This window comes from Silene latifolia, chromosome X, assembly GCF_048544455.1.
Source record: "Silene latifolia isolate original U9 population chromosome X, ASM4854445v1, whole genome shotgun sequence".
Taxonomy (NCBI): domain Eukaryota; kingdom Viridiplantae; phylum Streptophyta; class Magnoliopsida; order Caryophyllales; family Caryophyllaceae; genus Silene; species Silene latifolia.
Genome location: NC_133537.1, coordinates 106,634,001 through 106,649,979, shown reverse-complemented (window position 1 = coordinate 106,649,979; position 15,979 = coordinate 106,634,001). Strand labels below are relative to the sequence as shown.

General features: G+C 34.6%; 1 protein-coding gene and 1 long non-coding RNA gene across 3 annotated transcripts; one reads left to right on the top strand and one right to left on the bottom strand.

The window, feature by feature from the left end:
- Nucleotides 1–1,056: 1,056 nt before the first annotated feature.
- LOC141623513 (DNA repair RAD52-like protein 2, chloroplastic) lies at nt 1,057–7,542 on the top strand. Of its 2 annotated transcripts, XM_074439617.1 has the most exons (5): nt 1,057–1,528; nt 1,639–1,676; nt 2,946–3,007; nt 4,059–4,150; nt 7,217–7,542. In XM_074439617.1, exons 1-4 carry the CDS (start codon nt 1,197–1,199, stop codon nt 4,107–4,109), a joined length of 483 nt encoding a protein of 160 aa, XP_074295718.1. In that variant the 5' UTR covers nt 1,057–1,196; the 3' UTR covers nt 4,110–4,150; nt 7,217–7,542. The 2 variants fall into 2 exon arrangements, with proteins under 2 accessions (XP_074295718.1, XP_074295717.1); XM_074439616.1 differs by lacking the exon at nt 2,946–3,007.
- A 4,847-nt stretch (nt 7,543–12,389) lies between these two features.
- LOC141621529 (uncharacterized) lies at nt 12,390–15,762 on the bottom strand. The gene is made up of 5 exons (XR_012532417.1): nt 15,447–15,762; nt 15,178–15,318; nt 14,694–14,785; nt 12,778–12,908; nt 12,390–12,617 (listed from the first exon to the last, which is right to left on the bottom strand). It is a non-coding gene; the product is annotated as an uncharacterized LOC141621529 (long non-coding RNA).
- Nucleotides 15,763–15,979: the final 217 nt, after the last annotated feature.

Genomic DNA, 15,979 nt, shown 5'->3' with positions numbered 1-15,979 from the left:
GGAGGAAACATCGTTGTATTTACTGCGGGATTTTCCGATGGCCAAGAAAGTTTGGCAATTATTCCCGTATTCAAAATCCCAAGGTTTTTATACTTTCACATCACTTCAAGAATGGGTGACGGATAGTTTGTCGAAAAATAAGATGGCGGGACTAGATGGATGGCCAACGATTTTTTCAGTGGTGGTATGGTAGGTGTGGAGATGGCGGAATTGCCGCGTTTTTAACAGAGCAGAGGACATAGCGCCTAATACCTATACTTTTATAATGGAAAGAATTTGGGAGGTACAAAATGCAAAGGAATCAACTGATTTTTGTGTTACACCGAAAGTAGAACGAAAAAAGGAAATCTTTGTTCGATGGTTAGCACCACCGGATAGCTGGGTGACTCTCAACGTTGATGGAGCCTCTAAAGGTAACCCGGGTTTAGCGGGTGCGGGGGTCTATTTAGGGATGCGACTGGTAGATTGATAAAGGCTTTTGCGGAGAAACTTGGTGTGGCAACGGTGACCCGCGCTGAACTTATGGCTTTGAAACGGGGTTTAAGCGTGGCGCTCGAGCTCCGTATACCACGGTTGATAATTCAAACTGACTCGGAGGTTATAGAGACTCTAATGGGAAAAGCCTTTAATTTCCCAACAGCTCATTCTCATATGGTGCAAATATGCCAAGCTTTTATTAGGGACAATCCTTGGAGAGTGAAGCTGCATCACATTTATCGAGAGGCCAACTCGTGTGCGGATTGGCTTGCCAATCAAGGGGTGTCACAACAGCCAAAACTGGTGTGCTATGACTATGAGGATGTGCCTGACCTGCTGTTTCGTCTGATGGAGAATGACATCGGGGTGTCTCGTGGCCACGCCTTGTTCCTTTTGGAGCTTAGTTTTCTGGTTTTAGTTTTGCTCTGTTTTTTCTTAGTTTAGCCTTTCTTTTTTGTCTTTCGTTTTTGTTCTGCCCTGGGATTGTATCCTTCTTCGACACACCAACAAAAAAAAAAAAAAAAAAATTAAAGTGGACCGGTCTTCCAAAAATACACAAATACGACTTGAATATTGTCCATTTGTATTTGAAATCGAGTTACAATCGTCGTGATCTCAACTCAAATTCCCCCAAACATTACAAAAAAAGATCCCCCAATAAACCCAGAAACAACCTTGTCTGTAGTAGGTAACGAATAGTAGTCAACGGTGTTTCCAAAATGGCACTTCAAAACACAAGCCTCCTCTCTCAATCGGCAACACCTCGCTACTGCTCTTTCATTTCCCCCAAATCAATCGAATCCTCCACTTTTCCGGCCAAATTAGGGTTTCCCCAACGCCGGAGGACGGCGGCGCTTAAAGCCGTCGTCGATTCCCAAAGCGGCGGCGCCGGCGGAGATTCCAAGAAAGCTGTTCCTAACACTAACTACGTGGTTCCTCTCGATAAGGTTACTTCCTCATGCGTTACTCGTCCTCTTGCTGAGATTCTTCGAGATCTTAACAAAAGGATTCCTGATAATATTCTCAAACCTCAATCTAATATTATTCCTTGGTAATTTTTCTTCTTTTTCATCTTGTATTATTGTAGATCTGAAGTAATGTGTGTGTTTTTTAGGGGATTTTGTGGTGGTTGTTGATATTCATCTCTTGTTGTTTGTGCAGGTTTCATGCCAATCGGATGCTCAGTTTCTATGCTCCAGGTTCGAGTTTTTGAGCTTGATCTATATGTTGGATTTTTCATTTTATTTTTCGATTTGGTGTCGAAATTTGTGCTTATTCATTGATCCATGCATTGGCAAGCTACAAGGATGTTAGGAAGTACTAAAATGTATTGTTGTGTTGGTAGATTGTTAGAATCTGAGGTGCGGTATTGCGTCTGGGGTTTGAGAGTTATTTGGTATTTTGATATCTGTTGTTGTGCTGTAGAAGCTGCGTATATCAGCCTCAAAAATGTGGTTGCTGTGAACTTCAAAACATGAAAAGATCAAATTGATCATAGTCTATTAATTTTGATAATATATAGAAGTCATATTTGTGTCAAGTTTCTGTAAGTAAATTCATTTTGGGTTCAAGTCATGATATGTACAGAACTGCCAAATTTTAGGTAGGGTGGCAATAGTGTCTGCATTGATCGCAAAATGCTCGGGAAGTTACATATAGAGGGGAAAAATTATCATCGTTTCCGTAAACAAAATGGTATATGGCTTTTGCCTTTTTCCTTTCATTGAGGGGCAAGAGTTGAGTCACATATACCTTAATTAAAAACTAAAGGAAGGTCGTGATTGACAAAACATTTTCTTTGTAATAAGTGAGAGGTTGTCTTCAGTAGACGTTTGACTTAAGAAAGCAACAACCTTGACATTGGTTTTCGTCCTTATTTTGAAATTATGCCATTCATGATGTTCATTTTAAGGAAAATATTGGCATCTAAGTGTTACCTTGAAGCAATTTTCTACAAGGCAGGCTCTACACCGCAATTTTTTTTGCCTTTTAAATGGAGAAGTGGTATATTTTATACTTCATGTAGAACTTGTATATGGAGCAATCCCTCAATCTTCTTCAGTGTCTTTCAACATTACTAGTGACCCTATCTTGAATTGGATATTCAAGAGGTGTGTTTTCACTGGCTTCTATGATTCTATGTTATTACAAAACCATAAAGAAAGAGACGTTGAGTCATGGATAATGGAGTGTCAAAGACTTGGCTCTTTTCAGACTCTTTTCCAGTTGTGGTTGGCGTCCTTGTTTATCCATCCTTTAGGCAGTTACTTTGAGAAATCTAAGAACCACTATTTTTTTTGGTGTTTTTTAGGTGGACTGATATTTTAAAAAATGATCTCAACCAATCCGGCATAACTATTGTCATAGTTATTTCGTGAATTAGGTGTAGGGTCACTGTTATTATGTTGTTATTCTTGTTTTAAATGTTGTGAGTTGGTTGCCATTTTACTTCGGTTCTTCACTTTTAGGGCCGTACCGTTGTCGACACGACACGACATGGATATTCCGACACTTCCTAAGTGAGCTAAAGGTGAGGCTTGCACCACAAAGCTATAGGAAGATAGTTCAAGCATTTAGTGTTACATTTAATGATTTAAATTTTTAAGTGTTATTTGTCAAACTTCTTTCCATTTTACTTAAAAAAATTGAAATGTTTCAAGTTTAGAAGTGTATTTTTGCTTTGTAGACTTGTCCCGCACCCGTGTCCTCATTTTAAGACAAGGGTCCCCGTGTATAAAAATTTTAGGCATGCTTTGTCCGACACTTAGATTTGTACCTGTGTCTGACACTCACTCCAAGTCGTAGTAACATAGGTTGGTTGTCCTTGAAATAAAGAGATTAAGGGTTCAATTGATTTTTCTATTTATGATCATAGAACATCAGGGAGTCAACAATGTTCTGGATAAATAAGGGAATTTCCATGTGGTTGGGGAGGAATGATTTACTGTGACATAAATATATCGTTCGAGGCCTCGAGGGGTTATGAGGCTAATTCTCCAGACTATGGAGTGTTTAGATGACTTGAGCTAAATCATATGTAGTAGGGCGTAGGCAACACATTTCTCAAGGTAATTTTTTTACAAGTGTCTACCATTGCATAGTTGTTTCTCCATTCGGTTATTATCAACAGAGATGCTGGTGAATCAGTGAATGTTATTTGTGGATGTAGAAATGAGCCAAAGAAGAAAATGGAGACGCAAAAGATAATATTAATATGTGACAACATTTACTTCATATTCTATTTTTGCATCTCTAGGGAATCAAAAAGATAATCGAGAAGGGATTTCTAGTGAGAGCTGTCTGTGTTTAGTACTACAACCATATTATTCTAATATTAGTCCAAGTGTGACTCAGTGCTTTGTTACTACAACTAATCTATATCTAAAATCTGGATTATGTACATGATAACATAGCGTGACATGTGATACTAGACAATGTCTATCGAGTGAATTATGTACATGAAAACTTAGCGTGACATGTGATTCTAGACAGTGTCTATCAAGCAACTACATAACCTGATATCTCTAGTTTCTTGTTAATCTCTTCAACACCCAGTGTTGATCATACGGTTGTATGTGTAGGCTGGTGTGGAGAAGTGCGTGATGTTATTTTCTCTGATGATGGAAGCATAACAGTGGTCTACCGTGTCATCATACGAGGATCTGATGGAGAGGTAGGCTTTTTTACTTTGTCGTATACCACATCAAACATCGTTCTTCACATTGCGTGAGTGAATGGGCCTTAAACCCTCATTATGTCTTGTCAGGGTTCAAAAATCTGATGTCTCATTGCTTTCGATCTCCCAACCTGAAAATTTTGAAATTTAATATCCGTTCCTGATCACAATATTTTAGGTTTTCTGATTTTCGATGTCCAAACCTTTTGAGATCAGATTTGATATTTTAACTTGTTCTTTTTCTTTCATCTTTACCGAGTACAATAATAAAAGAAAAGAGTAGGAAATGAGAGCATCAATACATTGACAAAAACATCCTCTGCATATAGTATGTGCCCTCACATTTATCATTGATATCTTACAGAAGAAGTACAAAAAGAAATGGTCATGTTCAACAGAGTCAACTGAGCTTACTAATAAAGCTCTAAATATTGTATTCTGCGGTAGAGGTGCAATAGTGAAGTCAAATGGTTAAAGTCTATCGTTTTAGCCTTATAGGCATCACAGTAAGCCTGGGGGGTTTAGCTGAAAACCTGGATAGGGCGTCTCTTATAGTCATAATGTCCTGTTACCTTTGTTTGATCCTTCGATTCAAGAATCCGATAAAGATTCGGATTGTCCTCATCATATCCCTTATGTGCTCTTCTGGTTGTTCATACGCTTAGTGTTGAAAATCATGTATTTGACTTAGAGAAGATCATGAAGATGTTCTAGAATCAAAGTTACCATATCTTAGTGCAATTCGTGCCTTATGGCAATAGATAATGAAATATCAACTATTGAAAAGAATTTAACACTTGGGAATAATGTGATCTTCCAAAGGACATAGAATAGTTGTGAAGTTGATTTGTAAAACAAGTTGAAAATTAATGGTGAAGTAGGTAAGTACAAGGCACGTTAGCAACAAGTTGGAGTTTGATTATACTTAGGCATGAGGCATTTGCACTGAGAGCAAGGAATGGCACAAATAGAATGGTAGTTGCATTAGCAACACAAAATTCATGGACTATTTTCGAATTAGATGTCAAATCAGTGTTCTTGAATGGATTTTCTTAGAAAAAGAAGTATTTATTGATCAACCACAAGGTTACGTTAAGGTCAGAAGAGGCGAGAGAAATTTATAGATTAAGGACAGCTTTTGTGGACTAAAACAAGCTCAAGAAGCTAGGTATAGTGCTTCATTGGGACCTATTTTTAAATTTTGTTTCCTTTTGAACACACTTTTCAAAGATTGTTTACAAAAACTATGAAAAGGCTTAAAGTTTCACCTTTCTAGGATCCTCTCCTAGTGCTCCCTAAAGAAGCAAATAAATAAGGAGCCAGTCGAACTCGATATTTTACTTGTATATATATATTTTTTGTTTTTTATTTTTATTTTTTATACTTTTTTTCCAAATCATAGGCTCTGAGTGGTAGCTCTTGAACTCCATGTTTTCTCCAATCTCCCTATCCTTTCATGATGCACTTTTGTTCATTATACCCCCAAAATTTCCATACTGAAAATTTTGAATTATTTTCTCTGATTTTTGTAAGCTTCAATTTGCTTCAGATTTTCTACTCTAAGAATAGTCGTATCTTGTTAACTTTCTGTTACATGATTTTCTTCACCTTAGCATCATGCCAGGTAATGATTGTTGGGTTTGGATTAAAAAAAAACCCTCTTATTATGTTGATTCTTGGTGGTGTTTGTTATCTGATGGTTTCCTTGTGCCAGGCTTCTAGTTTATACCTCATCAAGCTTTTTAGTGGTGTTAAGGTTTCATTCATATTGGAGTCATATGCAAGCAGTTGTAGTGAGTTACTGACACATGGCTTGGTGTGCTGCTAAACCTCAGTTGGCTCAGCACCCAACTGAGTTTGATATCAGAATACGCAACTGGCAGCGATTCCCTCATCCTAGGGGTGTAGCGAGCTTGAAGCTTGTCAAGCCAAAGAACTTAGCGTGGGGTCGACTAAGAAAACGCGAAAGTCTAGTCAGGCTTAGATATTTGATTTGCTATTTTCTTTTAAATGTTACTTTATTACAACAACAACAACAACATCAGAGCCTTAATCCCAAAATGTCATGTCCATAAAATGTGACTAAGTTTTTATGCTGGCTGCCACAGACCTACCGCAACCCTCCTCCTTTATCCGGGCTTGGGACCGGCAGCGAATGCCCGAAAACACTCACCGGCGGAGTTTTTAAATGTTACTTTATTAAAACATAAAAATAACTTGATTTAAAATAAGTTATTAATTACCAAAAAACAAACAACTGTGAACGAGCTCCAAGCCAAGTAAGCCGGGTATTGACTGAACCGATTTTAAGGGGTTGTCAAGCCTTAAAGTTAAGGCAAAGGCGAGGGTTCGGACGAGGAAATGCTTATTGATTGACGAAATGCTTTGGGGAGTTAAAAATAAGCATAGAGCTGGAGATTCACAAATAGGTCAACCTTTCGAACTGATGCTGAGGCAAGAGACAACCTGCCAAACTGAAACATCTTACTAGCCAGAGGAAAAGAAAGCTAAAGTGATTACCGTAGTAGCGGTGAGCGAAATGGGAGCAGCCTATGTGGGAGAGCAGTAGTAGCATCGTGTTGCTAGCAAAGCGGTGGAGTACCGCACCCTAGATGGCTTAGAGTCCAGTTGCCGAAAGCATCACTAGCTGAGGCACTTACTCAAGTAGCATGGGCACATGGAATCCCATGTGAATCAACAAGGACCACCTTGCAAGGCAATACTCCTGAGTGACTGATAGCAAAGTAGTACCGTGAGGAAAGTGTGAAAAGAACCCCCAGATCCCATCAAGGAGTGACAACTCCAGAAGAAAACTGTCGTCAGATGTCAAAGCATTCTCAACTAATGTTCCCTATTTGATCTAGACTTGTCAAAATTAACTTGGCCCTTTCTGACCTTCACACAAATAGAAAACGCCGAATATGACCCAAAATGATTTGACAAAAACCAGAACACAGGCATACCAGACCTATACCCAGCCCAATGATGAGTTAGTCAGGTCAAGTTCGATCTCTCTTGACACACCATTCCTAGCCTTTCTGACGATGAGTATTTAAAATGCAGGCATATCGTGAGGCAACTGGAACAATATTGTCCAGTGATACCGAAGCTGGTGATCCAGTTGCTGGTGCAGAGGAGCTTGCTTTTGTCAAGGCGTGTGCTCGTTTTGGGCTTGGCTTATATTTATATCATGATCAGTAATTTGATTCTCCCTTTTCTATGCCGTATGTTGATGTAAATACGATCTTGTTTGAATTAGGACATGGCATAGTATACGTATTGAATTGAAATTAGAAAAAATGGATATTCTGCTGTGTTTCCCTGCTAAACTTAGTTTCAAACACTGATTGTATCTCTTTAAAAAGTTGCGGCGTCTTGTCTTTGAGAAAGGTTCAGCCTAGAGTTTGTCTTGCTTAACGGTACCTTTAGTTCCAATGTCTGCTCCTTCAAAATCAAGAAACGCACTACTTTAGTGAAATGTGAATTTCCTCACCGTGTAATTCTATGTTTGATCGATCTATGGTCACAAACCGTTCACATTATCTCCTCATATCAAGATGATATAAGAAGCCAAATCAAAAGTAAAATAATTTAGATCAATTGTCAGCTGCAAATACAATGAGCGCGGGTTCTTGCAAGTTTAAACAAACGGGGCTATGGATGGTCCCCATGAATCAAGATGTTATTGCTGTGTACCTTAGCCTTAAGATTGCGCCTTTGGTAACATTAGCTAGTTATGAATAAATTGAAGTCGTTAACAAGCTTATGCTTGATGTTAATAGATAGGAGTAATGTCGGGTTAACATCCTTATGCTTGATGTTAATTGTTAACACGACTGATACACCTCAGAAATAGCTTTTGTGCAACATGAGTACATGACGACTCCGTTTAAATATGGAGCTGTTTTGCTTCAACATGCACCACGACGTGCACGGTGATCTCGAATATGGCTTGTTACACCATTTATCGTTTTATATCGAGTCGATTGTCATTACCAAAATCCCAATGTGCACTCTCACTGCGCTTGTTGATCTTTTCCTATTGATTCTATATCGATTCTGTCATGAAATCATTCAAATTTCGTCTTCAATCATCTTTGCCTGACCATATCAATCAATCAATATATATACTTAAAAAGGAACTTTTGAAGCGATTTCATTGGTTATTGTTTTGGAGCGATTTCATTGGCTATTATTTGTTTTGAATAAATTATGCGTATAAATAAAAAGATAATTAAAATAGTAAACTACCATCGTAATTTTAAAATAGTAAATTAAAAGATAACTAATAAAAAGATAGAGATTCCTTCAAAAAAAAAAAAGAGAGAGAGATTATGAGGCTTTAAATACTAGAATTTAATATCACATGGATTTAAATGTTAAATTTTAGTATGTATAGGTGTAATACTTTGTATGTATCATTAATATACGTACGATCCTTTTTTGTTATGATACTTAGTTGCTTTATAATTTATAGGACTATTTGACATCGCCTTATTTCACGGTAAATAAATGTTATGGTCGAAAAAATCATGATATATATATGGGCGACTCTGAGTATATAACCGAGTCGTTAATTGCAGGTCAATCATGATGTAATATTTATCATAGGATTGATTTCAATGTAATATGATGTATTAATATCAAAGTTTTTATGCGCACAATGGGTTTTAATTGCGGGAAACTTGTGTTTAATCAGGCTACCTTAAGGTTGTAATGAGTGGAACTTATGTTTCAGCATTTGTGCATTCTATTGTTGTCTAATAACGTTTACTAGATTTCAGGCTCGGACGTTGTCCGGGTAATTACACAACAGTGACTTAAAAATATTTAATAAGTCATCTAATATATATTTACAGTATTACATAGAAAAATTTTTAGGTCCTCCGGGAGGACAATTAATGTGTCCTCCCTAGCCAATAAGAAGTCTTTATGGCTATATTTAACTTATATTTACTTTCATATTTCTTGCTTTTAAATAGCCATGAAGGCTTCTTATTGGCTAGGGAGGACACAATAATTGTCCTCCCGGAGGACCTAAGAATTTTTCGTATTACATATTCACCTAATTTTTCTACACCTTTCCTTCTCATATATTCTTCTCCTATTTGTTTGCTCCAATTAGTTTATAATATGTTCACCTGATTTTTCTACAGACAATATTATATTATATACTTCATGTTTAAGACAAAAGCATATCAGATGAATGTATACTGCATCAATGAGCTATCTACGTGTAGTAGATTAGGTTACGTTAACATTTTTTCCTTATTAAGTCGTGAAGTTCATTATTTTCGCGAAGGTTTTGACCTTGTGCTACTTGAGCATGTAGAAATTTAACAAGGTTCTCTCGCTAATTCAATTTCTTGAATTGTATAGGGGCGATCATGTTTTTATTCATGATTTAATTATTAGTCTCTCCATCTCATATCATAAGAGAACTTTCCAAACGAATTTAGAGAATTTAACTTTTACGGCACTCCGTGCATTCTTAGAGAATCCAATTCAAACTCGATATAAAAGAGAACTAAATAAGGCTTTTTAGGAAAAAAAAAATGTGTAAATAATGAATGGATGGTGATAGTAAATCAGAATTCTAATCATGGTAGAGTTGTGATAATATTCAAATGGGAAGAAAACAGTTGTCCGAAGAAGTAGATAGACTTCTAAAAAGAGTTTATTAAATTTTACTCCCTTTTGAAATCCACCTTTTTTAAATTACTCTCGGATTTTTTTTTCCTAAAATTATTTCATTTAAGTTGCATTTTGCCCTAAAATTGCTTCAAAACTCCAACTTAAGTAACTTATTTCGTATGTTTTTGAACTCTTCCTCTATTTGTCTACATAGTTATATACTCCGTATTTTCAAAGTGTAAATTGACAAAGGCACAAACGGAATAAGTTCAAAAATAGACGAAATCTAATTAACTAGCTCTTAAGATTATGGCTTAGATTTATGTCTCAAAATCAAACTTGTGCATTTACGATAACGAATCAGAGATATACATATAAGATAAAACTATGAGAAAGCCCAGTTTAATATTAAATACTTTTAAGTCACAGTTGTGTAATTACCCAGACAACGCCCGGGCTTGAAATCTAGTAACTATTTATGTCAGCACAAATGACAAACCCCATAGACTCCTAAAAATAACTACTTTCATGACCCACGGGTTCCCTAATTAACTAACTAAAACGTTCAACTCAATTACCAAACTCGTAGAAACACTAATCAATCAATCAATATATATACTTAAAAGAGGAACTTTTTAAGCGATTTCATTGGTTCAAGTTTTGTGCATTATCTAAGTTATAAAATAGTGAAATATGAATTATTTAATCAGCCTTATTTAAATTATAAAATATTGAAATAAGATATAAAAAGAATATAGAGATTATAGAGTGTTCAAGTTTTGCAAACTACTTAGATGTTTTTAAAATTTAAATAATCACAGATACGAATATAAGATATAAAAAAAATTAAATATGTTTCTGTAGCTATTGAACTTTAGGATTGCAAAAAGAGTTTTACACAAATTCAAACAAGTATTTACCCTTATGAAGTACTGAGTATATAAAAAGCTTCATATACTACGTACAAACTATGGAAGTCAAACTTCGATTACTTGCATCTTATTTCTTTCTTAGTTTTGTTTTTATTTCCTATTTCTTGATGTATGTTGGATGAAATTTACTTTATTTTCTAGGATATTATTTGATTGTATATATTTTGGTGATTACGTATTGTTTGATTAGTGAAGGCTGATCTGTTTCAGGGGTACAGGGCCGAAAAGAAAGCAAGAGGACACTCACTCTACGATGATTCACTTCCCATTACAAAATATTCAAATTGAAGAGCCAATCTCCGTATTAGTATGTTAAGTACCTCATTTAGAGATGCATGGAAATAAAAGATGTGCTTAGCATATAATATGATCGTACAGTTTATAATTTGTAGTATAAATTTTGGTGTAGAACAAGCTTTGTAGTATGTGTACATCAACTTAGATGCATGAAACAAATTATATATCTTGATTTTGGTTTCACTTTTGTTTATTACCTTTTGGTTTGAATTTTAGAGGAATGACAATGTTAGCTTAGTTTTATAACATGTGATTTGGGATAGGTTATGAAAGAATCTAAATACAGTATAGCAAGGCAATGAGACTATACATGTTAAGTAATTATTCCAAGGATGAAAACGATGAATGTATGTACGCGAGTATATTATATTATTACTTTGTATCATATTTTTTATGTAATGTTTTTTAAGCATGTTAATGTGAGTTGTATTATTTATTTGAGATAAAATGGTTCTATATTAGAGATATGGGAAGAAAACAGAAAAATGAAGGGAGTATTAGTTTACAATTTCTGGGGAAAAATTGTCTCTTATTGATTGTTAGGACTTATAAGGAATTTGGCATATAAACATATATCATTAGCTACTACCTTTTTTACGCAAAGCATGCAAGGGTTAAGAGATTCATCAAAGCCATAAATCCTACTCTCATACATACTCCGTCATTTATTTGTTATTTGCATGAAATTGTAGTCATATTGGAAAACTTACTGAGGAAGAAAAATATGGATGCTTAGATTGTACGGAGTACTGATGTACTATGAATTCTAGCTAATTGGCTTCTACACGTTGATATTCAAAGCAAAACTTCATTAATCAGGAAGTGTACTAAATACAATTTTTAAATTTATTTGGAGTTATTATACAGGTCTTCTGCGAGACGTCTTCAATCTTTATCTTAATGATGATAATTACAGAAGTTATTTTAATAAATTAATTAATAAGTGAAATAAGAGATAGAGTAATATATAAGATATTAAATATTGTAAACTACTTAAAAGAAATCGAATAGTATTAGGATATTAGGCCCATTAGCTAGGGCCGCCGACTATCGTCTAGGATTTAGAATATTAGGGTTCGAGTTTTGGTACTATAAATACATGTATTCTTATTTCTTATCATAAGATTTATCAATTCCCCTCTATAATACAATTATTTAAATACAACTAGTTTAAAACCCATGCAAAATTGCACGGGTATATATAAAATAGTATTTAGATTTTGGTCTCAAAATTATTCTAAAGAAGTTTTAATCACTTATATAAGAGTGTGTACCGAATATATCTATGAAAATAATGAATCTTGTGATGTCAATGAAAAAAAGATAATCATTTATTAGCAATAAATGAATAATATTTTATAAAAATGGACCATCACACGTGTCGTCTTATATTATAATTCATGCAAAAAGAAAAAATAGTAGATGACACTTGAACAACATGCAATTAATTTGGTTAAAATTGATAAACATTGGTATTAAGCTAAGGTTGTCACACAATAACACAAAATTAACAATGTAAAACGTGATGGATTAATTTAAGCTTTAAGACTAAGAGTCTTCTCAATTTGTCGAAGCCGCCAGCCCTGCTCACTCTCCGAGACCTGATAATCAAGCATAAAGAATTATGTAAGATTGAGTGAGCTTATGTACCAAACGCGGTTAAGTAAATACTCCACGGCTCTATTACTTCTATATACTCCGTATGTCAACTTTGGCATAGACTCAACTCACTCAAGTAGGAATGTAGGGTTACTCAATTACCTGACGAGTGTTTGGCGTTCCTTTGAAAACTCTGAAGTTTAGGTTTGAATTGATTAGTAAGTACTTGTATCACAAACATTTTGAATTGCTGAATTGCTCCGCAGAGTTATATGAAGAATATGAATCAGACACTACATCCAAATTTAACAGAGTATCATAATCTTTTACACATACAGAAATCTAATCTAATCATCATCAAAAGAGCACCCAAACTTTTAAGAACAATGATCCTAAGAAAGCTAGAATTGCAAGAAAACCTTCTAAAAGAAATGTAAAAGTCAGATAAAGAAAATATAAACTCAATAAAGACAAATATTTCAACCTTATAATACTCATCAGTGGTAATCGTATTTTTCATAAAAGAGAATAAACAAAGCCCTATAGGAGGGAGGGGTTGGTGTAAACAAAGCCCTGATCTGAACATTTTAAAAAAGATTGCTTAGTACGCCATAAACATGTTCTATCAAAATTAATGGTAAGAAGGAAAGCAGTTTGTGCTAATTTATATACTAAGATAAAATTACATTATTTTTAACAATGTGAAAACATTTAGGAGTACTCGGTACAGTAAATAACATAATACAACGTACTAAATACGGAGTACTTGTTTAAAAGACCATCACATATACCAATAACTGAGTGATATAGAAGGAGTATTCAGCATTTTGAGGTCCATTCAGCAATTAAAATTGAGCATATAAGGTAATAATTAGATGACCCTACTATTAAAACGACCATCGTGCCAGTAAAATTTCATTCTGAGGTCCTCCAACACAGTAAGTAAAACATGAAAACTGGATTTTGGTGCAATCAAATTTGAACACAAATGTGGGAAATAAAACCACGATGCAAGCAAATTTGAAATGGAAAATTTAATGACGATTAGAATTCGGAAGGTTAACCTAACATAATACCCTGTTGTATCATACCTAGAAACCGGACTGTTATTCGACTTGACAATTAGATGGAGTTTATAAACTCGGAAAAGTAGAAGATATCAGTTATTGAATTGGTACATTATTAGAATGTGAATTTAATGAGGATATCAGCTAATGAACTCTACATAAGATGGTAGTGGGAGTTTTATTTACACCTCAATTGGTAAAATTCACCAACTTCTAGAACAGGCATAACAAAAACACTAACGCCTATGGACTAAAATATGAAAAGCTATAAAAATGATCGCAAGTAAGAACACATAAGCTGAAAATCAAGTGACCCCCATTTGTTGGAAGATTTGTTGCTCAGGCTTGATCTCATATTTCCTTATAGATGGCTACATTTGATTGAAATTTGGTCATCTCGACTGAGAAATAAGTAGCTCGACATCAAAAACTTACTATCTTGAAAGACAATAAATGAATATAGAGCATAACCAATGTGTCTTCAGTGCAACAATTTGACCTCGCAGATCCGCTAAAAACAATTTATCAACTTCTCTAAAGCCTCATTGATCTTGAGGATATAGATGAATATACAGTAATAGTTCACTGATCTTGCGAATTTTTATCAACTTCTCTAAAGCCTCTGATTTATTTATTTGATATGGATTATGGACCTAAAGCTAAATCAAGTGCTTTATTATTTGGTTAGTTGCTATGTAAGACAAACCGGTTTTAAAAACCCCTTATTTGTTTGAAAGAGTATAGCTAATGTAGGTCGTATAACAACATGACGAAATATTGCAAATGAAATCAAGTCACAAGCAAGCGAATTGCATGAAAATCAACAAATATTAAAACTAATTTGTCACAAGCAAGCCTCAACATCCATTACAATATTGTAAATGAAATTAAGTCTACACACTATCAAACATAGAAGATAGTCGGATATGGATCAATATTTCAAACTGTGAAATTACAGTCTAAAATCAATTAAATAACCATTAAAAAAACAGTATGGGATGTTGAATTTACCAAATGCCGTAGAAGGTTCGAAGCCCCTCCTCAAGAACATCGTCTTCCATCAGTTAGAAGCCAAAGTCTTCAAATTGGAGTTCATTCTTATTCTGTTAATTTATCAAACAATTAGAATGCACAAAAATGCACTCCCTCCGGTCCAGTCAATTGTTGTCCATTCCTTTTGGTATAAAGACCAAGGAAATAGGAGCGGACCAATTTTTAAATGACAAGTGTAATAAATTGGGTGTGAATGATCAAATTGCTCTTTATGTTCATTATTAAAATAGAAAGTAAAACAATTTACTGAGACACTCAAAATGAGAAAGGACAACAAATAAGACAGAGGGAGTATTCAAGCAAAGTAATAGTGGGTGTCAGGGCTGCACCACGACACAAGTTTTCATTTTGTTGGCGTGTATAAAATATAAAAGTGTATTGAAGTAAATGAATAGAAATAGATGAGAAAATAGTAGAGCAAATAATTAAAAAAAATAGTTACCTGTTGAATATACAACTACTGGGTAAATGAGTAATTGATGATCATGATGAGCCGATAATGAATAGCTTGAGGCAAAGTCACTCTTTGATGATGAATCTTCCATCTTGTCCGATTTCTATATAGAGTAATTCAATATTTACCCTAATGATGAAAAAAAAAATGAGTGCATGGAATAATTTGCTTAGTTTGGTTTACACACAGTAACGAATTATCTACCTTGCCCGATGAAACTCTTAACTATAAAAGATAACATGATGCTAATTAATTACCTGTTTGATTGTAAATTGTGATCTATAGAAACATGATAAACTGTTGCAAATTGCTTCCTCAACCGATATAAATCATGTAGAACATGAAGGATGTAGATGATGGAGAAACCGAATATGAAGAGAAGTGAACGGCTGAGCAGTTGAGGATAATCGTTGCACAATAATGCGAAGAGGAAGTCAGAGACGGATTTAAGAAAGGTTGCAGTATTAGAATTAGGGTTAGAGTTAAGAAAATAATGTTAGGCGGGAAATCGTTGCACAGTAATGCGACACGTGTACAATAAAATATCTAGTGGTTCTTCTATTATATTTTTATATAGATAGATATATAGATAGATAGATTCCCCTCTTATGCAATTCCCCCCTCCCCCTATAATCTTATCAAATAGAAAATAAGAAACATAAATTATTATTTTAACAAATGGTGAGAAGTGTAAATTAATTTTAAAATATAAAGTCTAAATAAAGGATAGTATTATTTAAATATTAATTACTATTATTAAAAGTTTATAAAACTATGTCATATCAAACTC